Source organism: Eschrichtius robustus, chromosome 3 (assembly GCF_028021215.1).
Source record: "Eschrichtius robustus isolate mEscRob2 chromosome 3, mEscRob2.pri, whole genome shotgun sequence".
Lineage (NCBI taxonomy): Eukaryota > Metazoa > Chordata > Mammalia > Artiodactyla > Eschrichtiidae > Eschrichtius > Eschrichtius robustus.
In genome coordinates this window covers 16657629-16685298 of record NC_090826.1, presented here as the reverse complement: position 1 = coordinate 16685298, position 27670 = coordinate 16657629, and the positions used below count along the sequence as shown (strand labels likewise).

The following is a 27670-nucleotide window of genomic DNA, read 5'->3' as shown; positions in this document are numbered from 1 at the left end:
TTCTACACACATCCATTACAGACCCCTCTGAGGCTCAGTTTCTTCATCAGTAAAATGGGGATAATGGTACCTACCGCCTAGGCTTGTCATGAGGTCCAACTGAGAGAAGATGTGTGTCACTGATGGTGGCACCTGGCACTGGAGGGGCTTGACCAACAGTGGCTGCCGCTGCTGTCACTGTGTCTCCTCTTATTCCATTTCAAGTTACAGTTTGGTGTTTGGTGCCTTACAGTTTTATGTACAGCGTCTCTGACAATAGTCAGCCAGCCTGGGTTTGACATCTGCCCAGTGCACCGTCAGCCAGCGCCCAGCTCTTTGCTTTGTCCGCGGTGAGGGCTCGATGGCGCCTTCTTCAGAAGAACGACCTAGAGTCCTGGGCTCTGAGGAGAAGAGCCCAGCCAGAGTCACGCTGTCTGCTTCCCTTCCAGGCCTTGGCGCCCGCCATCAACTGGCTGCCCTTCCTCAACACCATCTTCTACCCCGTGGAGATCAACGAATCCGAGCCTATAGTCGTCTACGACAAAGAGTACCTGAGCCAGGTCTCCACCCTCATCAACAACACAGACAAATGGTAAGGGCACCCGGCCGCCTGGGATGGGCCTCTCGTGGGCAGCCTCTTGGTCACACACGGCCCCTCTCCTCAGCCAGGACGGGGGCCACACTGACTAGGAACATGGGCCCTGGGCTGGCTTTTGTGAGAGGCTGCAGGGTACCCAGGCTCCGCCGCCCGCCAGGTTGGTAGCCTTGGGCATGTTTCTTTCCCTTTTTCGGGTTCATTTTCCTCATCCATAAAATGGGGATACAAATACAGAGAACTGAGTGAAATAATCTGTGTGAAGTATTTTAACACAGTGCCTGACACTGAATGGGACTCAGTAAATGTAAGCTAATAACTTAGTTAATATTTATGATTTTTAAAAAATATTTATTTAGTGGGCTTCCCTGGTGGCGCAGTGGTTAGGAGTCCACCTGCCAGTGGAGGGGACGCGGGTTTGAGCCCTGGTCCGGGAAGATACCACATGCCGCAGAGCAACCAAGCCTGCGCACCACAACTACTGAGCCTGAGCTCTAGAGCCCGCAAGCCACAACTACTGAGCCCACATGCCACAACTCTTGAAGCCCATGCACCTAGAGCCTGTGCTCCACAACAAGAGAAGCCACCACAATGAGAAACCCACGCCCCACAATGAAGAGTAGCCCCCGCTCACCGCAACTAGAGAAAGCCCACGTGCAGCAATGAAGACCCGACGCAGGCAAAAATAATAAATAAATTTTTTTAACTTAATTATTTATTTATTTGGCTGCATCAGGTCTTAGTTGCGGCACATGGGCTCTCTAGTTGTGGCATGCAGGCTGTAGAGCGCGCAGCCTTAGTTGCCCCCCGGCATGTGGAATCTTAGTTCTACCACCAGGGATTGAACCTGTATCCCCTGCATTGGAAGGCAGATTCTTAACCACTGGACCACCAAGGAAGTCCTATGGTTTTTGTTTTGTTTTGCTTTGTTTTGTTTTGAGTGAACAAATCTGAACGTTATTTTGAATACTGTGAGGAACATTGAAAGCTTAATACTTTTTTTAAAATAATTAATTAATTAATTAATTTTTGCTGTGCCAGGTCTTAGTTGCGGCACGCGGGATCTTCTTTGTGACATGCAGGATCTTTTTTTTTTTTTTTTACAAATTTCATGTAATGTCTGAAACATTTATATTAACATATTTCCATACAAATAACCCAAAGACAGTTTAGTGTTAGTGGGTTTTTTTGTGTGTTTGTACTGAAGGTTCTTATCAGTCATCACTTTTATACACATCAGTGTATACATGTCAATCCCAATTGCCCAATTCAGCACACCACCATCCCCACCCCACCGCAGTTTTCCCCCCCTTGGTGTCCATACGTTTGTTCTCTACATCTGTGTCTCATCTTCTGCCCTGCAACCCGGTTCATCTGTACCATTTTTCTAGGTTCCACATACATGTGTTAATATACGATATTTGTTTTTCTCTTTCTGACTTACTTCACTCTGTATGACAGTCTCTAGATCCATCCACGTCTCAACAAATGACTCAATTTCGTTCCTTTTTATGGCTGAGTAATATTCCATTGTACATATGTACCACAACTTCTTTATCCATTCGTCTGTCGATGGGCATTTAGGTTGCTTCCATGACCTGGCTATTGTAAATAGTGCTGCAATGAACATTGGGGTGCATGTGTCTTTTTGAATTACGGTTTTCTCTGGGTATATGCCCAGTAGTGGGATTGCTGGATCATATGGTAATTCTATTTTTAGTTTTTTAAGGAACCTCCATATTGTTCTCCATAGTGGCTGTATCAATTTACATTCCCACCAACAGTGCAAGAGGGTTCCCTTTTCTCCACACCCTCTCCAGCATTTGTTGCTTGTAGATTTTCTGATGATGCCCATTCTAACTGGTGTGAGGTGATACCTCATTATAGTTTTGATTTGCATTTCTCTGATAATTAGTGATGTTGAGCATCTTTTCATGTGCTTCGTGGCCGTCTGTATGTCTTCTTTGGAGAAATGTCTATTTAGGTCTTCTGCCCATTTTTGGATTGGGTTGTTTGTTTCTTTAATATTGAGCTGAATGAGCTGTTTATATATTTTGGATATTAATCCTTTGTCTGTTGATTCGTTTGCAAATATTTTCTCCCATTCTGAGGGTTGTCTTTTCATCTTGTTTATGGTTTCCTTTGCTGTGCAAAAGCTTTGAAGTTTCATTAGGTCCCATTTGTTTATTTTTGTTTTTATTTCCATTACTCTAGGAGGTGGATCAAAAAAGATCTTGCTGTGATTTATGTCAAAGAGTGTTCTTCCTATGTTTTCCTCTAAGAGTTTTATAGTGTCCAGTCTTACATTTAGGTCTCGAATCCATTTTGAGTTTATTTTTGTGTATGGTGTGAGGGAGTATTCTAATTTCATTCTTTTACATGTAGCTGTCCAGTTTTCCCAGCACCACTTATTGAAGAGACTGTCTTTTCTCCATTGTATATCTTTGCCTCCTTTGTCATAGATTAGTTGACCATAGGTGCATGGGTTTATCTCTGGGCTTTCTACCTTGTTCCATTGATCTATATTTCTGTTTTTGTGCCAGTACCATATTGTCTTGATTACTGTAGCTTTGTAGTATAGGCTGAAGTCAGGGAGTCTGATTCCTCCAGCTCCGTTTTTTTCCCTCAAGACTGCTTTGGCTATTTGGGGTCTTTTGTGTCTCCATACAAATTTTAAGATGATTTGTTCTAGCTCCGTAAAAAATGCCATTGGTAATTTGATAGGGATTGCATTGAATCTGTAGATTGCTTTGGGTAGTATAGTCATTTTCACAATGTTGATTCTTCCAATCCAAGAACATGATATATCTCTCCATCTGTTGGTATCATATTTAACTTCTTTCATCAGTGTCTTATAGTTTTCTGCATCCAGTCTTTTGTCTCCCTAGGTAGGTTTATTCCTAGGTATTTTACTCTTTTTGTTGCAATGGTAAATGGGAGTGTTTCCATAATTTCTCTTTCAGATTTTTCATCATTAGTGTATAGGAATGCAAGAGATTTCTGTGCATTAATTTTGTATCCTGCAACTTTACCAAATTCATTGATTAGCTCTAGTAGTTTTCTGGTGGCATTGTTAGGATTCTCTATGTATAGTATCATGTCATCTGCAAACAGTGACAGTTTTACGTCTTCTTTTCCAATTTGTATTCCTTTTATTTCTTTTTCTTCTCTGATTGCCGAGGCTAGGACTTCCACAACTATGTTGAATAATAGTGGTGAGAGTGGACACCCTTGTCTCATTCCTGATCTTGGAGGAAATGCTTTCAGTTTTTCACCGTTGAGAATGATGTTTGCTGTGGGTTTGTCGTATATGGCCTTTATTATGTTGAGGTAGGTTCCATCTATGCCCACTTTCTGGAGAGTTTTTATCATAAATGGGTGTTGAATTTTGTCAAAAGCTTTTTCTGCATCTATTGAGATGTTCATACGGTTTTTATTCTTCAATTTGTTAATATGGTGTATCACATTGATTGATTTGCGTATATTGAAGAATCCTTGCATCCCTGGGATAAATCCCACTTGATCGTGGTGTATGATCCTTTTAATGTGTTGTTGGATTCTGTTTGCTAGTATTTTGTTGAGGATTTTTGCATCTCTATTCGTCAGTGATATTGGTCTGTAATTTTCTTTTTTTGTAGTATCTTTGTCTGGTTTTGGTATCAGGGTGATGGTGGCCTCATAGAATGAGTTTGGGAGTGTTCCTTCCTCTGCAATTTTTTGGAAGAGTTTGAGAAGGATGGGTGTTAGCTCTTCTCTAAATGTTTGATAGAATTCACTTGTGAAGCCATCTGGTCCTGGACTTTTGTTTGTTGGAAGATTTTTAATCACAGTTTCAATTTCATTACTTGTGATTGGTCTGTTCATATTTTCTGTTTCTTCCTGGTTCAGTCTTGGAAGGTTATACCTTTCTAAGAATTTGTCCATTTCTTCCAGGTTGTCCATTTTATTGGCATAGAGTTGCTTGTAGTAGTCTCTTAGGATGCTTTGTATTTCTGCGGCATCTGTTGTAACTTCTCCTTTTTCATTTCTAATTTTATTGATTGAGTCCTCTCCCTCTTTTTCTTGATGAGTCTGGCTAATGGCTTATCAATTTTGTTTATCTTCTCAGAGAACCAGCTTTTAGTTTTATTGATCTTTGCTATTGTTTTCTTTGTTTCTATTTCATTTATTTCTGCTCTGATCTTTATGATTTCTTTCCTTCTGCTAACTTTGGGTTTTGTTTGTTCTTCTTTCTCTAGTTCCTCTAGGTGTAAGGTTAGATTGTTTACTTGAAATTTTTCTTGTTTCCTTAGGTAGGCTTGTATAGCTATAAACTTCCCTCTTAGAACTGCTTTTGCTGCATCCCATAGGTTTTGGATCGTCGTGTTTTCATTGTCATTTGTCTCTAGGTATTTTTTGATTTCCTCTTTGATTTCTTCAGTGATCTCTTGGTTATTTAGTAACGTATTGTTTAGCCTCCATGTGTTTGTCTTTTTTACGTTTTTTTCCCTGTAATTCATTTCTAATCTCATAGCGTTGTGGTCAGAAAAGATGCTTGATATGATTTCAATTTTCTTAAATTTACTGAGGCTTGATTTGTGACCCAAGATGTGATCTAGCCTGGAGAATGTTCCGTGCGCACTTGAGAAGAAAGTGTAATCTGCTGTTTTTGGATGGAATGTGCTATAAATATCAATTAAATCTATCTGGTCTATTGTGTCATTTAAAGCTTTTGTTTCCTTATTTATTTTCATTTTGGATGATCTGTCCATTGGTGTAAGGGAGGTGTTAAAGTCCCCCACTATTATTGTGGTACTGTCGATTTCCTCTTTTATAGCTGTTAGCAGTTGCCTTATGTATTGAGGTGCTCCTATGTTGGGTGCATATATATTTATAATTGTTGTATCTTCTTCTTGGATTGATCCCTTGATCATTATGTAGCGTCCTTCCTTGTCTCTTGTAACATTCTTTATTTTAAAGTCTATTTTATCTGATATGAGTATAGCTACTCCAGCTTTCTTTTGATTTCCATTTGCATGGAATATCTTTTTCCATCCCCTCACTTTCAGTCTGTATGTGTCCCTAGGTCTGAAGTGGGTCTCTTGTAGACAGCCTATATATATATGGGTCTTGTTTTTGTATGCATTCAGCGAGCCTGTGTCTTTTGGTTGGAGCATTTAATCCATTCACGTTTAAGGTAATTATCGATATGTATGTTCCTATGACCATTTTCTTAATTGTTTTGAGTTTTTTTTGTAGGTCCTTTTCTTCTCTTGTGTTTCCCACTTAGAGACGTTCCTTTAGCATTTGTTGTAGAGCTGGTTTGGTGGTGCTGAATTCTCTTAGCTTTTGCTTGTCTGTAAATCTTTTGATTTCTCCATCAAATCTAAATGAGATCCTGGCCAGGTAGAGTAATCTTGGTTGTAGGTTCTTCCCTTTCATCACTTTAAGTATATCATGCCACTCCCTTCTGGCTTGTAGAGTTTCTGCTGAGAAATCAGCTGTTAACCTTATGGGAGTTCCCTTGTATGTTATTTGTCTTTTTTTCCCTTGCTGCTTGCAATAATTTTGCTTTGTCTTTAATTTTTGCCAATTTGATTACTATGTGTCTCGGCGTGTTTCTCCTTGGGTTTATCCTGTATGGGACTCTCTGTGCTTCCTGGACTTGGGTGGCTATTTCCTTCCCCATGTTAGGGAAGTTTTTGACTCTAATCTCTTCAAATATTTTCTCTGGTCCTTTCTCTCTCTCTTCTCCTTCTGGGACCCCTATAATGCAAATGTTGTTGCATTTAATGTTGTCCCAGAGGTCTCTTAGGCTGTCCTCATTTCTTTTCATTCTTTTTTCTTTAGTCTCTTCCGCAGCAGTGAATTCCACCATTCTGTCTTCCAGGTCACTTATCCGTTCTTCTGCCTCAGTTATTCTGCTATTGATTCCTTCTAGTGTAGTTTTCATTTCAGTTATTGTATTGTTCATCTCTGTTTGTTTGTTCTTTAATTCTTCTAGGTCTTTGTTAAACGTTTCTTGCATCTTCTCGATCTTTGCCTCCATTCTTATTCCGAGGTCCTGGATCATCTTCACTCTCATTATTCTGAATTCTTTTTCTGGAAGGTTGCCTATCTCCACTTCATTTAGTTGTTTTTCTGGGGTTTTATCTTGTTCCTTCATCTGGTATATAGCCCTCTGCCTTTTCATCTTGTCAACCTTTCTGTGAATGTGGTTTTTGTTCCACAGGCTGCAGGATTGTAGTTTTTCTTGCTTCTGCTGTCTGCCCTCTGGCGGTTGAGGCTATCTAAGAGGCTTGATGGGAGGCTCTGGTGGTGGGCAGAGCTCAGTAAAACTTTAATCCACTTGACTGTTGATGGGTGGGGCTGGGTTCCCTCCCTGTTGGTTGTTTTGCCTGAGGCAACCCAACACTGGAGCCTACCTGGGCTCTTTGGTGGGGCTGATGACAGACTCTGGGAGGGCTCACGCCAAGGAGTACTTCCCAGAACTTCTGCTGCCAGTGTCCTTGTCCCCACCATGAAACAGAGCCACCCCCCACCTCTGCAGGAGACCTTCCAACACTAGCAGGTAGGTCTGGTTTAGTCTCCCCCGGGGTCACTGCTCCTTCCCCTGGGTCCCGATGTGCACACTACTTTGTGTGTGCCCTCCAAGAGTGGGGTCTCTGTTTCCCCCAGTCCTGTCGAAGTCTTGCAATCAGTTCCCACTAGGCTTCAAAGTCTGATTCTCTAGGAATTCCTCCTCCCATTGCCGGACCCCCAGGTTGGGAAGCCTGACGGGGGACTCAGAACCTTCACTCCAGTGGGTGGACTTCTGTGGTATAAGTGTTCGCCAGTCTGTGAGTCACCCACCCAGCAGTTATGGGATTTGATTTTACTGTGATTGCACCCCTCCTACCATCTCATTGTGGCTTCTCCTTTGTCTTTGGATGTGGGGTATCTTTTTTGGTGAGTTCCAGTGTCTTCCTGTCAATGATTGTCCAGCCGCTAGTTGTGATTCTGGTGTTCTCACAAGAGGGAGTGAGAACACGTCCTTCTACTCTGCCATCTTGGTTCCTCCTATGGTTTTTTAATTGTAAAGATTTGTTGCAGAAATGTTTTTAACTACAGAGAAAAATTGAAATTACCCAAAACACTCATGTTGATCTTACGGGATGTGTATGTGTGTTTGTAGAGAGAAGCATGTATGTGAGAGAGAGAGCAAGAGATGGATTTTCTAATACATGGTTCCTTTTTTCCCCATCATTGTGAACACGTGTATAGTCTGCTTTTCCCTTGACCTTTATCATAAGCACCTTCCCCATGTCATCCCAGACCCTCTGCAGGTCTCATTTTTCATGGCTACATAATATGCCATCAAGTATAAATATGATTATTTACTCACCATTCCCCAGTTGTCAGACATTTCAGGTTGGTTCCAGTTTGAGGCTGGATGTTCACCATAGTGATCACTATATCTATGTGTGAAGGTGACTTGCTTGCAAAGGTGACACCAGCCACAGATGGTTCTCTGTGCCCTGGAGGTGGGGGCAGTGAGAGCTCTCATTCATGGAGACCTTGGCCCGGCTGGCCAGAGCTTCCTTTCCTGCCCCTCCGATTCTTAGGCCCCCTTTCCCAACTTTGGCCTTCTGGCTGGGTCCTCCCCAAGCATTGGAAATGGCCACTCCTTCCCTTCTTCAGCCCAGTACCACACAGCATCCAGGGTGCATCTCCATGAGCGCCCCCTAGAGGCCAGTGGGGGGAATGCTCCTGTGCATCCAGCCTGGGGCACTTCTGAGCCTGTCTGTCATCCTCTTGCCCCAGCCTGCTGAACAACTACATGATCTGGAACCTGGTGCGGAAGACAAGCTCCTTCCTCGATCAGCGCTTTCAGGACGCCGACGAGAAGTTCATGGAAGTCATGTACGGGACCAAGAAGGTGAGCACCTGCTGTGCGCCAGGCCCTAGAACTCGCGAGGGAGGTAGATGACAGGCAGAGAATGAAGAGGGCCACTGAAGGGACCCACCAAGGTGTCCCTGGACGCACAGGAGGGGATCCAGGCCAGCCAGGGGTGGGCAGAAGTTTCCAGGAAGAGGTGATTACACCGTCTTCGAGTGTAAAGAGGACTTTCAGTGATTTAGCTAATTTACAGCAAAAGGCGGCCTCTGGTCTTTCCCTTCTGACTCCTTCTCGATGGTGATGGTGATGGTGATAAGGCTTTCCTTGTATAACTCATGTGACTGTCACATCCCTGCAAGGTGGGTATGATCATCAGCCCCCTCTCACACAGGGACCCCCCCAATAATACTACTTCTTCACCATAAATGTAAAACCCTTGGAGCAGCCCCTGACTCATGGTAAGTATGACACGAGTGTCCACTGATATTATTATCCTCCCAAGCCCCAGACCAGGTGGTCTCCACCAGCTTTATTTTATTTTATTTTATCTTTTAGTGTTTATTTATTTATTTATCTTTATTTGGCTGCGCCGGGTCTTAGTTGAGGCACACGGGATCTTCGTTGAGGCATGCGGGATCTTTTTTTTAGTTGTGGCATGTGGGCTTCTTGGTTGCGGCACACATGTGGGATCTAGTTCCCCGACCAGGGATCAAACCCGGGCCCCCTGCACTTGGAGCCCGGAGTCTTAACCATTGGACCACCAGGGAAGTCCCTTCACCAGCTTTAAATGCCCCACTGTGACCCCTGCCCTCTAGCTACTTCCACCTCCCCAAGGAAGTGGAGGTCATTGTGTCCTTCACACGGCCAGCTAGTGCGTGTTCACTGACGCCCTGCCACCATGTGCCAGACTCTGAGCCCAGTATGGAGACACTGAGATGGGGTCTGTGCCCCAGGCCCCCACGTCTGCTGAGGGGGCTGAGAGAAACCGATCAGTCCTCACGTGCTGAGGGGATACACCAAGCCGGGACCCTTGCAGGCAGCTAGAGGTGCCCCAGCCACAGAGCAGCGGAGGCTGGAGTGCCAAGCCCCCCTACCCTGGCACACCCTGCCCACGCCCAGCACCGCAGCTAGCAAGACCCCAGAGGGCGAGCAGAGCTGGCGCCAGGTGGGCTGTGCTCCTGCAGCCCCTCCCAGAGTCCAGGGGAGTGGGCAGAGCCAGATGAGGGCTGGCGGAGAATGGCAGCATGTGGACCCCGGAGCTGGTCCTGGGGAACGTTCTGTCTCTCCCTCCCCTTGTACACCCGCCTCTGGCAGGAAGGGGACTGAGGGAGAGGGAGGCTGGGAACAATGCCTGCTCCTGGCAAGAGGGGCTTGCTCAGCCACGAAGGCCACGCTGGGCCTGCAGGGAAGGGCCAGGGGAAGAGCTGGCTGCCCTGCCCTCCTTCCTGCCCCACCTGCTCCTATCTTGGACCAGCCGTGGGTGAGCGCCTGGGTCACAGACGCGACAAGGCAGGGACTCTGTCCCCTGAACACGTGGTCTCCCAGGAGACTTTATACAGGAGGGGCCTGACCAGGACCCGGGATGGTAGTTACAGAGATGGCTCTGTGTCGGGGGCACACGCCTCCATCATCACTTTACCCCCACCCTGGGTTACAGATGCGGAGACTGAGGCTCAGCGAGGTAAGGGGTTTCCCTAGTCACCCAGCAAGGAAGCAGCCAAGCTCAAATTCAAACCCAGGTCTGGATGACTACAACTTTTGGCACTTTTGGCTACTCACTATTAGTGATAATAAATAAACTATATCATTACCGGATGTTTACTTTTTATAGGCATTATCTCACCAAGCTCCTACAACAGTTCTGTGTGTTGGAAACTGTTGTCATCATCTCATTTGACAGATGAGGCAGCTGAGGCTCAGTGAGGGAAAAGGACTTGTTCAGTCATGCAGCTTGTAAGTGGAGTGGCTCTCAAACCCAGCACATCTGATTCCACAGCCCGTACCCCTGAGCTCTGCACCCCTCAGCCTCTGCTCTGCAGGAACCAAAAGTTAAAATTGAGCTTCCTGGTGGTTGCCAGGGGCAGCAGGTGGGGAGAGGAGAGTGGGGAGTTGTTGAATGGGCGGAGAGTTTCAGATTTGCAAGATGAGAGCTGGTGGGATACAGGAAGGCCTTGGCAGAAGCAAGGGCAGCTGGGAGACCCTGGACCTGGGAGGCTCTGAGCTGGGGCTCACTAGATGCCCCGGGGCTGAGGGGGGAAGACACTGCCCATCTGTTTCTCATTCTCTGGCCCTCCCCACTCCCCACCATGGCTGCTTCTGGGTCCAGGCCAGGTCCGTCCAGCTTGCGTCCTGCACAACTCAAAGCACAGCCCCGCTGTGTGACCTTGGGTAGTCCTTGTGGCTCTCTGAGCCTCAGTTTTCTCATCTGTTGTTTGGGATCATCCCTGACCTCATCTCACAGGACCCTTGGGAATGGCCTCCATTTGGGAAAACACTTTTAATTTGTAAAGCCTTATAGAGCATCCAGGTGTCCATCCTTGTAGGGAGGTAATAGCACAGAGCTTTGGGTCAGAAGTTCTGAGTTTGCAATGCTTCCTCTAACCATACAGCCTTGGGCAAATCACTTCATTGGATCAGGGAGCTCAGTCTTCCCATCTGTAAAAAGGGGTAACTAATCACTGCCCTGTTTACCAGAGGGTTGTCTGGGATTACATGAGGGAATCCCTACAAAGTCTGCTGTAAAGGCTACCATACTCCACACCATGTTCTTCATCTGCAGAAAGGAGCACAGAGAGTACCTGCCTCGTAGGGTTAATAACGAGGATTCTACAGGGTAGGGCCCCGCACCCAGTAAACACTTAATAAACATTCACTACTATTGCTGATGCTGTTATGCTTTTTATGCATCTGTCTCTCTCCCCCTGAATGTTCTGGGCATTTCAACTGAGCCCTTTGAGGGCAAGACCTAGCACAGTCAGGGCACAGCAGAACTGCTCAGAGAACACTGGCTGTGTGAATTAATGAATGCATGCGTGAATGAATGGGTTTATGCGAAGAATCCCCTGAGAAGACAATAAGAATCAGTCCATGATTCAGCCGTCCCAGCCTGGAGCCTCCACAGAGCCCAGGAGATAGAATCCCCCCGGTCCCGACCTCCTGTGTGGTCAGGCTCCGCCAGATCCAGGTACAGCCCGTGTCCAGCTGTAGGCTTTGAAGCTGAGGAAGAGCAGTGGGTGGGGTCGGGGGGAGGAGAGGGGCGGCCAAGTAGACACATGGCTGGGAGAGTTTAAAAGAACTTAGAGAAGGCTGGAGTGCCTTTTTCTTCCTTCCTTTCTTCTTGCCTTTAAGAAAATTTTTAAAAAGGTGTAATTTACACACAATAAAATGTATACATTAAGTATACAGGTTAGTGAGTTTTGACAAATGAAATCACTCCTGTAACCACCAACCCAATCAAGACAGAGAACATTTCCATCAGCCGTTTGTCCAGCGTGCTCTGCACAGGAGGGTCCCTTGCCCCCCATTCCCATCAGTCCCCCCAACCCTGCATCCCCAGAGGTGGGCGTAGATGGGACCACACACTGTGCGGGCTTCTTTTGCTCGGCAAAACGGCTGTGAAATTCATCCATGTTGTGTACCTCAGTTGTTCCCTCCCTTTTGTTTCCAAGTCGTGTGCTGTTGTATAAAAATACCACATTTTGTTTATCCATCTGCCTGTCGATGGGCATTTGGGTTGTTTTCAGTTGATGGCTATTATGAAGCAGGCTACCCTGAGCCTGGGTGGTTTTCACCACCTGCTCTTCAGGGTTAAGAAGACTTGGCTTCCTCTGCAGCACAGGGGTTTATGTGAGCAGGGCCACCACTTGTGGTCATACGGACTGTCCACAAAGGCTGCCAGGGCAGGGGAGCAAGTGGGGCTGAACCTAGCGCCTCACCGGGGGGTGGAAAGTTAACTGCCCGAGGCTCTCTGCCACCAGGATCCTCATCCTCTTCCAGGAGGGCAGGAGGGGCGTGGGGTGTGGAATCAGGCACGTGAGAGTTCCGGTGGCTGGGGTACTCTGGACCAGCGGCTTCCCCTTGCTCAGTATCTGTTTCCTCATCAGGCTCCCAGGTTCATTTTGATGGCTCCGGAGGATACCCTCAGCGTCTGTGAAGTGCTCTACAGGAAGTAGTAGATGCCGGTTATTAGGGCTATCCCGTGGCCTCTTGGTCCAGTGCCTAAAATAACTTCCACTGGGTCAGAAAAGGTCTCCCTCAAGTTCTGGACGGAAGCACGGGCCTAGCTGGTGCTACCTCCCAGACAGACAGGGGTTGGGAAGAAGGATGGGGGCCAAGTAACCCCTCTGACTTATGTTTTCCAGACCTGTCTTCCTCGCTGGAAGTTTTGCGTGAGTGACACAGAGAACACCTTGGGCTTCGCCCTGGGCCCCATGTTCGTCAAAGCGACCTTCGCCGAGGACAGCAAGAACATAGTAAGTGTCTCCCTGTGCACACAGGCTGTGACATCACTCCTGCGATGTCCCCTCACGAGCCTGACAGCCCACGTTCTGGTCTGCTCTGGAACTTCCCTACCCGAGGCCAGGGCTCCAGCTTTAACTCCAAGGTCCTGTTTTCTAAAGCCTTGAACAATCTGAGTTACGCGCAATAGCTACTATGATCGGGTACCAGGCGCTTTATCTGTAGTGGCTCATGTAACCCTCACCGCAGCCCGGCCAGGTTATTCCAGCCATCTCCACCTCCAAGGGGCAGGCAGGACCCAGAGAGGTAACATTGACAGAGCCCCCTGACCTCGAGGGGTGACAGACAGAGGAACCTCATGGCTGAGCACCAGGAGACAGCCAGGCCCCAGCTCAGATCCTGGCTTTACCTCTTCCTGGCTGGGTGACTTGGGATAATAGTCTCACTCCGTGAACGTGGAAGTGGGAGTGTCCATCCTGCCAGTGGAGACTAAATGACATAGTGCACGCAAGAGGGCACCTGGCACAGAATAAGAGCTCAATAAATGGTAGCTGTTACGTCGTTGGTACCACTTTTATTTCTAACTTTAACTGCATAGATATTATTTGCAGTCAGAGGTTAGCAAACTGAGACTCAAATCTATTGCGTGACCAACCATAACCTGCCTGTTAGTGGCTGATGCCGTCAGTCCCTCTGCTCTTTCTGCTGCCCGGACTCCACCTTCTCCTGCCCTAGAGTCTTCAGTCTCCGGGTCTGCTCTCGACATTATCACCCTCAAAAGCAGCCATTCACCTCCAGCCCAAGCAGAGCATTTCTGAAACCGCTCCTCAGAACTCGACCTCTCTAGATTTTTTTTTTTTTTTAAAGGAACTCCTTTATTTATTTATTTATTTATATTTTTGGCTGTGTTGGGTCCTCGTTTCTGTGCGAGGGCTTTCTCTAGTTGTGGCAAGTGGGGGCCACTCTTCATCGCGGTGCGCGGGCCTCTCACTATCGCGGCCTCTCTTGTTGTGGAGCACAGGCTCCAGACGCACAGGCTCAGTAGTTGTGGCTCACGGGCCCAGTTGCTCCGCGGCATGTGGGATCTTCCCAGACCAGGGCTCGAACCCGTGTCCCCTGCATTGGCAGGCAGATTCTCAACCACTGCGCCACCAGGGAAGCCCCGACCTCTCTAGATTTTAAAGCCCGGTCCATCAGAAAGGAATTCTGTGGTCCAGTACATCTGAGAACAGCTACGTATTCTGGCATCTCTGAAAAGAGTTGCAGTGCCTGGTACCCAGTAAAGGCTCTGAAAAGTCCCGCAGCAAAGAGACTTTTCCAGCGTTCCCAAAGCTTGCCCCTGAGTGTATTTGACCAGGGAGCCCTGTTTACAGAAGTCCAGTCTCATCTCACAGGATGTTAGTGTTCAGAGGAGCGAGTTTGGGGGAACATGGCTGTGGCCCCCCTCCTTAGCCCAGCACCTTGGAGCACAAGGCCTCAAGCCAGGATCTGAGTTTAGTCTCTGGCCCGGCGTCATCCTTCTCCCTGGGATGCCCGCTGCCTTTAGGCAAGTCCAGTGCCCTGACCTGACTGGTTCAGCTGCTGTCTCCTCAGGCCAGCGAGATCATCCTGGAGATCAAGAAGGCGTTTGAAGAGAGCCTGAGCACCCTGAAGTGGATGGATGAAGACACTCGGAAATCAGCCAAGGAAAAGGTGAGGCTGGATGGGTGCTGGGGGGGGGGGGTCCCACACAGAGGGCAGCAGCCGCAGAGGGACGAGGGTGGATGAAGGAGGGACTAGTTTTATCCAGTGAGCACAGCACAGTTGCTGTCCTGCCTTCAGGCGGTGGAAAGTCCAGCCCGATGGAGGGACAGCCTTGAACACATGATCGGATTAACGACTGTAGGAAAACAAGCTGTGCTAAGTGTGCAAGGGAGGTGTGACCATGGATGAGACGCGGCCCAGCGGGGGGGGGGGGGTGACCAGGGAAGGCTTCCCTTGGGACATGACATTTAGGCAGAGACCCCAAGGATAAGTGGAAGTTAGACAAGAGAAAGGGACGTGAAAGCTCTGAGGTGGGAGGAGCTGGGCCGTTTCCCCTTGGCCCAGACCCTGAGCCCGGCACCCGCAGAGCACTGCTGGGCGCTCACTGTCCTCTGTGTCTCTCCTGCCCAGGCGGATGCGATCTACAACATGATAGGCTACCCCAACTTTATCATGGACCCCAAGGAGCTGGACAAAGTGTTCAGTGATGTGAGTGGCTCCCACCCTGCCCCCTTGCATTCCTGAATGCCTGTGGGGCCCCACTTGGGAAAGGGCAGAGGCTGGGTCTGGGTGGGCCACTGGAGGCACCATGACTGTCAAGACATCTGGAGATGATGTGGTGTGGGGTTTGGGCATGGACCGCGAACTAAGGAGCCGTTATCTGCTCCTTCCTCTCCTGGGCCAGCCGGTGACCCCCGCCTCCCCAGAGCCGCCAGCAGTCAATGACCAGCACAGCACAATCACCTCTACTGAATGAGTGGGAAATAATGGGGGAAAACAGATCCTAGAAGGTGTAGGGAGAATCGGTGTCCCTACAGCACCAGGGGGTGGAGTACAGAGTGGAACCCCTCATACACTTCCCAGCCCCCCGAGTTGCCTCCTATCCCCAGGCTTCTCCCCAACCTCCCCAGAGAAACCTGGACCTCTCATGCGGACTTTGAAATGCTAATGGGAAAGAGGAAGCATAAATCCCAAATGCATGTTTAAGCTTAATTTAGGCAACAGGCATAGTTGATACATCCCTGGTGGTTAGAGCTTTGGGCAAATCACTCCTTTAAATGGATTGTGCTTCTGCCCCGAAAGATAAAGTTTTATACCTTATAATTGAAATTTGTGAATTCAGGCATTTTTGAAATTGTAATAACCGCTCATCATGGTTATATTTAAAACCAAAGAATATTAAAACTACTTCTGAGAATATGGGACTCATTCTGCAGCCTTTTTCCTTGAGAGTAATTTTAGATGCTCCAGGGTATCATGATATAAGACGAGGGGCTCCTGGAGACAGCCCAGGCAGACCCCACAGGATTGGAGTCATGACCCCAAGGGCCTAGCATTTTACCAGAGCCCTGATGTAAAGCCAAAAAATTCTAGAGCAGATCTAAGGGAGAACCTTGCACCTGGCAAGAGCTGAAAGGCCGGGCTGAGTGGTGAGGAAGGTGTGCAGTAATGCCTGTCCCCTGATGTTTCACAGATCCCAGCTGGATTTATGAGGTCTGTGCTGGCCAGCGTGGTAGCTACTAGCCACAGACGGCTAATTAATTAAAATCAAAATTAATTAAAATTAAATAATTAAGTCAAAAGGTTGCACTAGCCACATTTGAAATGCTCAGAAGCCACATGTGGCTGATGTCGACCGTATCTGACAACATAGGCATAGAACATGTCCATCATCGCAGAAAGTTCTGGACCCCACTGGACATATTTCCCGCCTAAGGCCCTGGCACGGCTGCAGGGGCTTCCTGCTACCTTGAGACACTGCTGGGTGCTGGGCGGCCCTGGGTGAAGCTCTTGGTGTGTCCTTGGAGGGGGGAGGGGGCCAGGCCCCAGCAGGGTGAGGGCCAAGGGAAGAGCCCAAGCCTGCAGCTCCGAGCCCTCCGTTCTAGTCTCTGCCCTGCGGACCAGTCCCCTGACTGCGTGGGGTCTCAGTTTCCTCGGTTTTAGAAGACACGGTTTGCGTTCAGGGACCTGAGTGGGCTCTGACGCTGTGGCTTGCTCCCTCCCGTCCAGTACACCTCGGTTCCAGACCTCTACTTCGAGAACGCCATGCGGTTTTTCAACTTCTCGTGGAGGGTCACTGCCGACCAGCTCCGGAAAGCGCCCAACAGAGATCAGTGAGTCCCCGGGCCTCGCTGGGAGGGCACTGGCTCCTGCAGGCGGGTATGGGGGCCCAGCTCTCCTTCAGCACGAGCCGGGTTTGGGATGTGACTGTCATGAGGGCCCTCTTAGGAGCGGGGGCAGCTGTTACCCCACTCAGAAGCCGGAAGCTGAGACCAGCCCGAGTCTGTGTGCCCTTAGCGCCCAGCCTGTTGCCAGAGGGAGCTTGTTCCCCGGAGTTGAGCGGACCTGGCATCACCACCCAGCTCCACCACTTCAGCGTTCGGAGCCTTTGCTTCATTATCTGTAGATAGGATGGGAGGAGCTTAATAGCCTCCTAGAAAACTCAGATGTAATCAACCTAGTACTAGTTCTCAGACTAAATTCCCTCCATGCCTAAAACATTTTGCAGGGTAAATCTTAGAGAAAAGAGAAAGCAACTTCTTTGCCTCTGGCTCCCTCTCGTGGACAACAGGGGTTTGAATTGTCTTCAACCAGGGCTCCCCCTAACCGTTTAAGAAGGCAGTCTTTGATCTCCAGAATAAGGCGCAGGCACTGCCCCAGTGTTGTGAATTTATTTGAAGTCTTTTAATTTAGCTTAAAATTTTCCATCTAAAGTTAGTCTCCTACTCATTGATATACCCACCCCTTAATACATCTCTGTGGGACTTACTGGAGGAGACATAGTGACTATCTAGGCTCTTGGAGAAAATATCCTTTCTGTCTCACTCCACTCCCCACTGGCCCTTCCCACCAGAAAAACCATTTGGAAGCCAAGTGTTTCATTACTATCTACCATCAGGGCCCCTTCTACACTCTTAAAAAAATCATTGAACCCCCAAAAGCTTTTTTGTTTATGGGAGTTATATATATATATATTTTTTTTTAATAAATTTATTTTATTTACTTATTTTTGGCTGCGTTGGGTCTTCGTTGTTGCACGCGGGCTTTCGCTAGTTGTGGCGAACGGGGGCTACTCTTTGTTGCAGTGCGCAGGCTTCTCATTGCAGTGGCTTCTCTTGTTGCGGAGCATGGGCTCTAGGCACGCGGGCTTCAGTTGTTGTGGCACATGGTCTCAGTAGTTGTGGCTTGCGGGCTCTAGAGCGCAGGCTCAGTAGTTGTGGCGCACGAGCTTAGTTGCTCCGCGGCATGTGGGATCTTCCCGGACCAGGGCTCGAACCCATGTCCCCTGCATTGGCAGACAGATTCTTAACCACTGCACCACCAGGGAAGCCCTATGGGAGTTATATTTATTTTTCTGAAAATTTTATGAAAAAGAACAATTTTTAAAAAAATTTATTGAGAAGAGAGGTATTGTTTTAACTTTTTGCAAATTTCTTTAATGTTTGGCTTAATAGAAGACAGCCAGATTCTCACATCTGCTTCTGCCTTCAGTCTGTTACAGTATATTGTTTTGAAATATATAAAGAAATTCTAGGACTTCCCCAGTGGTCCAGTGGTTAAGACTCCACGCTTCCAGTACAGGGGACACAGGTTCAATTCCTGGTTGGGGAAGTTCCACATGTGGTGTGGCCGGAAAAAAAAAAAGAAAAGGTAGGAATAAAGAAATTCTAGTCTCACACAGACATGTAGTTAGAAAAGGGAGGAACCTTTTAACAGGCTTTTTGATACATGTGCACATCCTTCATTGATACTATACCAAAACGCAACAGGTGTAACTTTCTTAAAGGTTAATTGCACCGCCGAGTCCGAAACCATATTCATAAACTTTTCATACTCTGTTACACTAAAATCCATCGGTCTGTCTTGCGCTTTGAATGGATCTTTTACCCCTGTATGATTTTGTAACACCATGCATTGGTCATTTGGAAAACAGTGCTTCACTGAATTTCACATATCTTCCAAACAGTAACTTCTTCATTTTAGAATATCAAAAAAAATCCACATTTGGTAATATCACTGCTGACCTCCAGAGAGAAGTCTTTAAGTATTGCGCAGCTGTCAAGTTTGTGGTGGCCAATACCAGTTTTTCAAATTTTTGCTTGAAACTCCAGGTTTTTGGAAACCTTGAATTTTTATCATTGGCAACAAATGGTGTCAGTCGTTTTCCTTGAGGTGATGAGCTCACTCTATTCATTTTCAAGGATATGTCTGTCAAACACCAGCCATCCTCTCAAGTACAAATGGTGTTCCATGAAAAAAACAGAAATGCTTATGAGTGGTTCCCATCTGGTCACACATAATATTCAGAGACTTGTTCTCAAGGGTCTAGATTTAATGAAGTTAATAGTTATGCTGCGTCATCAAGGATGTTCTTAAGTGAAAATGACTTTTTTTTTTCGGGTGAAGAACATGGTGACCAATTGAACAGCTGGTGCCACCAGCCTGACTCAGCTAGGACTCCAGCAGTTTTACCCAGCGTTGCTTTTACACCATCAGTGTAACGTCAACACGATGGGAAAGGCAAATAACATCTTAACATTATTATGAAAATAGTTTGACCTCACAGAACCCCTGAAAGGGAATTGAGGGATTCCCATCCCGCCAGGTATCCACAGAGCACACTTTGAAAACTGCTGACAAATACATTTTGAGCCTAAATTGTAATGACTTTTTAGTATGTAATGGTCCATTTTGTTCTTTTTTTTTTCTGAGATGCTCAACATTGAAAAAAATTTTTTTTTTTTGACCACGCAGCATGGCATGGGGGATCTTAGTTCCCCGACCAGGGATCGAACCCATGCCCCGTGCGGTGGGAGCACAGAGTCTTAACCACTGGACCACCAGGGAAGTCCTGAGATGCTCAACATTTTTAATAGTCAGTGAAATGAAATTAAACGTAAAATAAGATTTCACTGTACACTTGCTCACATGGCTAAAGTTAATAGTTTCTGGGACTGCTGTGTGCTTGTGTGGCCTGGGGCCTGGGGTCAAGGGGGATCCACACTTTTAGGGCTCTTGACACCCTCCAGATGGGCCGTCCCCACCTGTGCTCCCCCAGCAGGCTCTGAGCTTTCCCGTGTGTCTTGCTTGCAGGTGGAGCATGACCCCACCCATGGTGAACGCTTACTACTCGCCCACCAAGAATGAGATCGTGTTTCCGGCTGGAATCCTGCAGGCACCATTCTACACCCGCTCTTCACCCAAGTAGGATGCTACTCTTGCTCCCGCCCCATCTCCTCCCCACCACCCCTCAGTGGGTCCCCCAGCCCAGCCTGGCCCTGTGGCCCACAGCTGACCCCACGTGCAAACCCATCTCACTGAGAGCTCCTGGTCCCACCGGCCAGGAGATGTTGCCATGGAAACAACAGCCTTACTCCCTGTGCTTCCCTCTGGGGTCTCCGGGACCGGGAAGCCCCTGTACGGTGGGAACTTGGGGGTAGGAGCCACATATAGGGAAATTCCCCTCTAACAGTGTTCTAGAACAGTCTCAGCTGGGAAGTTGGGAAGAGTGAGGGCACTGTCTCGGAAATGAAATCCACACAGGCCTGGGTCCGAATCCCAGGCCTGCTCTCTGCTGACTGTGTGGCCCTTGGGCAAAGTGCCTGAACCATTCCACGCCTCTGTTTGCTCGTTTATACGGTTAGTTACCAAGGCCTAACTCTTTGGGATGACCAAAGAGGACCGTGCGGTGCCACAGAGCACCTGGCACAGTGCTTGGCGTCCAGCGGGCACAGGCAGGGCACGGCAGACTCACCAGGCTCTGACTGGCTCAGGGGCCTGGCTGGAGCCCTGCGGGACTCTGCCGTGCCTCCAGGCTGGGAAAGCAGTGGTCCCTCCCCACATGGCATCACTCTCACCTTCGTGTCCTCCGCTTCAGCGCCTTAAACTTTGGTGGCATCGGTGTCGTCGTGGGCCACGAGCTGACTCATGCTTTTGACGATCAAGGTACAGGTTCCCTGGGGTCCCCTTCAGATGATTCCGCCTCCAGCTTCCTGCCCCAGTGCTTCTGCGTTTGCTCCCTTCACGTCTGAGGGTCTTAGCCTTAGAGACAGAAGGATCTGGGTTCATATCCTGGCCCGGCCACCTGCCAATTGTGTGGACTTTAGCAAGTCCCGTCATTTCTGCAGGCCTCTCTTTTCTTCTCTGTAAAATGGGCATGATGCTCGTGTGGTGATTGTGAGGACTGGGCAGACTCACAGCGGAGCACCCTGCTCCAGGACGGTGTGCAGTGCCAGGGGTGGGTACCAGTAGTCAGCGGGCAGAGAACGTTTCTCCACCACTCCAGAGATTTCTCTGGTCCAACCGCAGTCAGAAGAGTTAGCGCCTCACCAGCTAATGTCCAGAGTCCTCCTCATTGCCTCCTGCCTTGGGGACTCCCAAGGCCAAGAAGGAGGAGGCAAGGCCTTGGAGGCCGGGCCCTGTCCCATGACCCTAGCACTGCTGGCTGCGTTCACCTCCTCCTGGCTCAGGGTCAGAGGCCCTTCACCAGCCTTGACAGTGAATCCAGCTCCACCGAAGCTTTGAACGTGCTGGTCCTTTGCCGAGATCATGTTCCTCTACCCACCCCACCCCAGACCAGCTAATTCATCCAGCTCCTTTAGCACCCAGACCGGCCTCATCTCCCCGGTGCTGGGTGGTAGATGGGTGGGTAGATGGGTGGATCTCTTCTCCCTGGGAGGAGAGGCACAACCAGCAGCACGGGTCCCGGCTCTGCCTCTTCTCCCCCCGACCTGACACTTCTGTCTGACCCCGCAGGACGGGAGTATGACAAGGACGGGAACCTTCGGCCCTGGTGGAAGAACTCCTCCGTGGAGGCTTTCAAGCAGCAGACCGAGTGCATGGTGGAGCAGTACGGCAACTACAGCGTGAACGGGGAGCCGGTGAACGGCCGGCACACCCTCGGGGAGAACATCGCTGATAATGGGGGCCTCAAGGCGGCCTATCGGGTAAGAGGCCCCCTCCTCACACACCCCAGGCCAAGGTTGGGACTGTCCAGCTGCTTCTCAGTTAAGGGTGGTTGTAGACAAGCTGGGGCAAGCGCAGCAGCCCTGCGAGCCTCAGTTGCCACATCTGTGGAATGGGTGGCAGTGAGGACTGATTGAAAGGGTGTCTATGAAGCACCTAGCACAGAACTGGCACATAGAAGGCTGTCTACTCTGAGTCCAGCCCGACTGAAGGTCACCAGAAAGGGCTTGGGCTAGACCCACTTGAAGGCCTGCCTGTTCTTCCCTTTGCAGGGGAAGCCACCACTGACTCAGGCAGCAGTGGGCCCGGGAAAGGAGGGAGGGGTCAGTGGTTTTGCAGCCACTTCCGGCTCACGTCCTGGTTCTGGAGTAAGTCACTCAGCCTCCTTGAGCCTCAGGATGCATGGCTGGGTGTTAGAAAGATAGCATGTGACCACCTGGGCTCAGGGCCTGGTCCGGAGTGGCACTCAGAGATGTTAGCTGAGTTGGAAGGGAGACCCCAGAGGCCAGTGCAGAGCCTCCTGCTCCCTGTGGCAGTGAGAGCAGAAGTCCTGAGAGGTGCCCCGTAATGAGGCCTTACTGTGTGCCAGGCGCTGTGCTCAGCGCCCCCGACAGCTTTACAATTAGGTATCACACGCCCATTTTGCAGGTGAGGAAACCAACCCAGAAACATTCAGCAACTTGCCTGACGTCCATTAGTCAGTGAAAGGGAATCGCGAACTTTCTACCCACCACGTACTGTTGTTGGCGCCGGAGATTCTGTGACAAAACAGACAGGGATCCTGCCATCCTAAAGCTCACAATTCTAACGGGGTGGGGAGGGGGAGAAAGGCAATACGAACCTACACAAATAAATGAGGTAACTTCAGGTATTGATAAGAAGAAGAAGAATATAAACTAGGCCAAAGTCATAAAGGAAAATGGGGAGAAGGATGGCCAGGGGAGGCCTTCTGGAGGGGGTGACATTTGAATTGAGACCTAAATGATGAGGAAGAGGCAGGGAAAGCTGGGAAAGAAGAGTAATTACAGAGGCCATGAGAGATGGACCCAAGCCTGGCGTAGTCAAGGACAGGAAGGAGGACGGGAGCAGCGTGGAGGGAGGGCAGGGCCCAGTGCAGGAGGGGAGGCCGGAGGCATGGCTGGACCAGGCTGCCAGCCTCTGTTGGCTGAGCAAGGAGCTTGGGTTTTATTCTGGCGACAATGAGAGCTGCTGCAGGGGTTTTAAATAGAGGAATGACATGATCTAAGTTATCCTTTACGACAGGGTCTGCTGACCTACAGTCCCTGGGCCACATCCAGCCCTCAGCTGGATAAATCAATAAAAATAAATAAAAACTTGGGGGGGCGGGACACTGTCATGCCCATTTGTCTCCATGGTGCCTATGTCTGCTTTCACACAGCACTGGCACCCTTGAGTTGCTGCAGAAAAGAGTGTTTGGCTTTCAAAGCTGAAAATATTTACTCTCTGGCCCTTTACAGAAAATTTGCCAACCCCTGCTTTATGAGGATGACTTGAGTTGCTAAGTTGGGAGGGGATTGGAATTGGACCAGTTTGAGTCAAGGAGACTAGTTAGAAAGCTGCTGTGAGGTTGTCCAGGCAAGAGATAGGATAGAGCAGTGGGAAAGGTGAGAAGTGGTTAGATTTGGGTTGTTCGGTTGATTGAAAGAGAAGAATCAGGAAGAGTCCTGGGGTTTGGGCCTGAGTAACTGGGTGGTTGGTGATGTCATTTACTGTGATGGGAAAGTGGTGTGTGTGTGTATGTGTGTTTGTGTTAAGTTTGGGATGCATCTTGGATATCCAGCTGGGGCAGTTGAATATACCCAAGAAGAGGCTGGAGCTAGAAGGGGGCATTTGAGAGCCGTCAGTATTTAGATGTAGATGGTATTCAAAGCCATAGGGTTGAATGAGCTCCCCTCAGAATGAGTGCAGGTAAAGAGGACAGCTCCTCTAGGCTGAGCTGAGACCACCACCAGAAGCTAGTCCCTGTCCCAACTGGGTAGACCTTCCCCGATCTCCCATGGTAGCCCCCCACCCCACCCCGCTTGCTCCTGTGTCATGGGGACCCTAAGCTCTGTCCTCTCCCCCCAGGCCTACCAGAACTGGGTGAAGAAGTACGGGTCTGAGCAGACGTTGCCCACCCTGGGTCTCACCAATAACCAGCTCTTCTTCCTGGGATTTGCACAGGTGAGTTCATTAGAGAAAAGCCAAACTCAGACACAATCTGCCATCTTGAGTTCCAGGAGCTCTGAAAATCAAAAGGCAAATTTCCTCAAACTGGGAAGCCCTAGCTCATTGGTCCATCCACGGGGCATTTGCCCTGTAAGGAGGTGAGCTTCATCATTAGAGAAACTCAAGGAAGGGCCAAGAATGCTGTTAAAGGAATTCTTGCATCAGGTAGGTGAGAGGACGAGGTGACTGCTAAGGGCCCTTCTGCTTCTGGGGTTCTAGAAATGTCTTGAAAACTCAAGACGTCCCGGGCTGCTCCTTGAGCTGGCATTCAGCATGTAGCCTTCTGTTGGTGCCCGGAGCCACCAGGCCATTAGACAGTTCGTTCTGCCCGGGAAGTGAGTGATCTGGACTCAAACTGGTTTTGGGGCAGAATCCTTCGTTCAGGTGAAATGTCACGAAGATGCCCGGAACAGACAGAGAGCTGCTCTGGCTGCAGCAGAGGAAGCTGGGATGGGGTCCCACCAGCCCCTGTCTCTTCCTAACCCACTTGACAGGCTCTCCTGGCCCCCCGGGGGTCTCAGAACCAGGCGGGGCCCTTATTTCCCTGCTGTGGTGATGGGGCCAGTCTGGCGGCCCCAGGGCCCCGCAGTGACCCCGGCCTCTCCCATGTCGCTCCCCCGAAGGTCTGGTGCTCCGTCCGCACACCCGAGAGCTCGCACGAAGGTCTCATCACCGATCCCCACAGCCCGTCCCGCTTCCGGGTCATCGGCTCCATCTCCAACTCCAGGGAGTTCTCGGAACACTTCCACTGCCCGCCCGGCTCACCCATGAACCCTCGTCACAAGTGTGAAGTGTGGTGAGAGGGGTGGAGCACCAAGAACCAAGACGGAGGAAGCAGGGCAGGGGCTGAGGACCAGCCCCCGGGGCGGGGCCGACAAGGCTGCCCGCGCCATCCGGCGTCCAGGGCGTCGCCCGGCCCCCTCGGCCACCTCGGGCCCCCTTCCCCTCGCTGGAGGGTTTTCAGCCCGAACCAAGTCTGTGATGTGGGTTCTCACATTAATCCGAGATTTGCTCCCCTGTGAAGACCCGGTCATCCCAGGCACACGTGTGTCAACTCTGACGGGCATTTGGGTGTCAGGCTGGTTGCTCACCAGGCCTGGGCCCGACGCCGACACGGGCAGCGGGACACAGCCTCCTGCCCACGTCCAGCGCCAGATACACCACAAACACCACTGTGTCAGTGCTTTAAAGATGTATTTTTGGGGAAACTATTTTTTAAACATTGTGGAATACACTGGAAATCTTCAGGGAAATAACGCATTTGAAACACTTTTTTTTTTTTTTTTTAAGGAAAGGATTGATTATATTTATTATGTTCTGTTTTTCTAAATAACCTGTGGACAAGCCCCACTGATTTACCCCCCTCGCTTCCTCACTTGCTGCAAGGTTGGGCTGAAGCAGGATCCCCAGCCACTGAGCAGGTCCCCCAATGGAGAGCTGCCTCCGTCCTTGGGGTATGCGGTTTCAGCCTCCTCCCTTGGTTCTTGGTCCCCTGGTGCAGAGAGGAGAGGCATAGAGGCCCGGCAGAGGGAGGGGCCAGCTCGTTGGTACCGCCCCCTCAGTGTGCCTGCCTCTGTCCCCAGAGTCCAACAGTGGGAACCCCAGCAAGGAAAATCTGACCCCAAAGTCACAGCAGGGGACTGATGGCTACATGAGGCCAGGTCAGGGCCCTCAAACCCTGTCTGGAGGTGCCCGAGCACCCTGGATCCGGGTCACAGGAGCCCTGCGAGGCTGAGACATCCCCATCAGGTGTACTCTGCCATGCCATAGATGTCCTCTTTCTGTCCCCCGTCTTTTGACTGCCCCCTGTCAGTCCCGGGGCCTGTTGCCTCTCTGCAGCATCCTGCCATCCCAGCCACTTTGGGTTCTGCCTTGCAGACCCTCTTCTCCCAGGGAAGAAGGAAAGAGAAGGCAGCTCTCATTGCCCAAGGGCCCAAATCCTCCCTTCAAGCTCCGTCCTCCACCACTGGCCCGGGCCGGGCTCCCAGGACCGCAGCCAGGCCCGCCCGCCCTTCTCTAGTGCCTTATCCAAGGCTGCGCCTGGGCTCCCTGCAAGGAGACAGCCCTCCGCCCCCAGGGGCCCCTTGGCCTCCTCAATGAAGCCCCCCAAGTGTCCTGACTGGAACACAAGGCCATACCCCCTACTGCCAGTGCCACACAGCTGCCCCTCATGGCCACCCAGAGGCTCTGGCCTGCAGGTCTGCGGCACTGAGGTCAGGAGTCTGAAGAGCCCCTGAACTTGCCCTGGGCTCCGGCCCACCCTCAGCCCCTTGGGTTGAATTAAGACGATACTTGTAGCAAGATCCACTTCTCTTCTTGGGGGATGCACTTAGCCACGGGAGGCTGCGAGGGGAAGGCTCCCCAACCTGGTTGGTCTGGCCTGAGGTGCTAGGGGACCAGGAATGTGGTCCCCTCCCTGCGGCCACAGTTTCTCTGGGCTCCCCACCTGGTGGAGCTCGCGTAGCCCCAGGCTGGCCCTGAGGAAGCAGGCACCCATGACCAAGGCAGGAGCCGCCTCAGCCCTCCTGCCTGGCAGCCAGGCCACCGGGCCAGCCCCGCTCCCACAGGGAGCCGGAGTTCTCCTCGCCCACAGTGAGCAGAGGCTCGGCCACTGCCTCGCCCACCTTCAGCTCGGCCCTGCATCTGGGGCAGGGGTGTTGGCAGCGGGCTCCAGGTGAGGCCCCTGGTCCCCACCAGCGGCGGGCCTGCTGTCTCTTCTGAGGAAAGGGAGGACAGGAGCCAGAGAAGGAGCTGGAGTGGGGAGCCCGCCATGCGCACCTCACCGCGGAGGGACCGGCTCTCCTGGGCCTGCGCCCTCCCCTCCCCCACCCTCCTGCCCTCCAGCCTTGCCCGAGGAGGGTCGCAGTCCCGGCACCATGTACTGGGACCTGCCAGCCAGAAGCAGGGGTCCTAGGGCTGAGGGTCCAGCCGGAGGGAACGTCCTCTGCCCTCATTGCTTCAGGGAGTGGCAGGGGGCAGGCCGAGGAGGACTCGGGACCAGCGGGGATGGAAGCAAAGGAAGCACTCCCACTGCCTCCCCCGCAGAGCCTTGGGCAGCTGCCCTCTGAGAGGCCCCTTCCTCCTAGGCCTGGGGAGCCATAGGGGCGGCTTCTCCGTGGGCACATGGACATGGGGTTTGGAGCTTGGAATCTATTTTTTGTATTATCATGTTTTGTGCTACTGTAGTTTTGGTGTGGCACTATTGTAACTGAAATAAAGTACTTGTACCGAGGACCATGTTGGTCCAAGTGTGTGTCCTTCTGGGGCGGTGTGTGTCCTGTGGAGCTGAGGGAGGGCGCCCGGCCAGCACAGAGCTGCTAGCACCCCCAGGGCCTACTGCACCTCCTCTCCAGAGCAGAGGCCTTGGACCCTGACAAATGCCAGATGGTTACGCAGTGCCTGTGCCCACCTGCCCACACTTCCTTCATCCATATGATCGTGTAAGGGCCCCCTGCTGGTGAGAATGATGCATGTCACCACATGGGCTCAAGGGACCTCCTGGCAAAAATAATTTTTCCATTATCTTGGAGCAAAGGATGTCAGCAGTGGGTTTCCAGGCCTCAGGTGCTTGGGCAGGGCAGGCAGGAGAAGGGGAATTCGAAGAAGTTCAAGGAAGAGTCTCTGACATACACTCATGCCTCCTCCTGGGTTCTGCATGTATTCTTCCCTCTGCCTGGAATACTTTTCGCTGACTTCTTTTGGCTGATAAACTCCTACCCATCCTTCAATGCCCAGCTCAGCATCACCTCTAGGAAGCCATTTCTGACCTCCAGTCCCGAGCAGGTGGCTCATACAGGCTTCCCTCTCCTACCAGAGTGTCTTAGTGCCAGGGCTGCCATAAC

At 50.4% G+C, this 27670-nt stretch overlaps 1 protein-coding gene across 2 annotated transcripts in view; it reads left to right on the top strand.

Annotated features, from left to right (window-relative positions):
* The window catches only part of ECE1 (endothelin converting enzyme 1), a 118405-nt gene extending 91345 nt beyond the window's left edge, over positions 1-27060 (top strand). For both annotated transcript variants that reach the window (XM_068539099.1, XM_068539098.1), the window contains exons 9-19: positions 429-571; positions 8357-8471; positions 12794-12904; positions 14484-14582; positions 15045-15122; positions 16644-16747; positions 19728-19838; positions 20512-20579; positions 21390-21580; positions 23688-23783; positions 24452-27060. In XM_068539099.1, the coding sequence (XP_068395200.1) occupies positions 429-571; positions 8357-8471; positions 12794-12904; positions 14484-14582; positions 15045-15122; positions 16644-16747; positions 19728-19838; positions 20512-20579; positions 21390-21580; positions 23688-23783; positions 24452-24628 (1293 nt within the window). In that variant the 3' untranslated portion in view covers positions 24629-27060. The remainder of the gene's footprint in view (positions 1-428; positions 572-8356; positions 8472-12793; positions 12905-14483; positions 14583-15044; positions 15123-16643; positions 16748-19727; positions 19839-20511; positions 20580-21389; positions 21581-23687; positions 23784-24451) is intronic.
* The last annotated feature ends 610 nt before the right edge of the window (positions 27061-27670 follow it).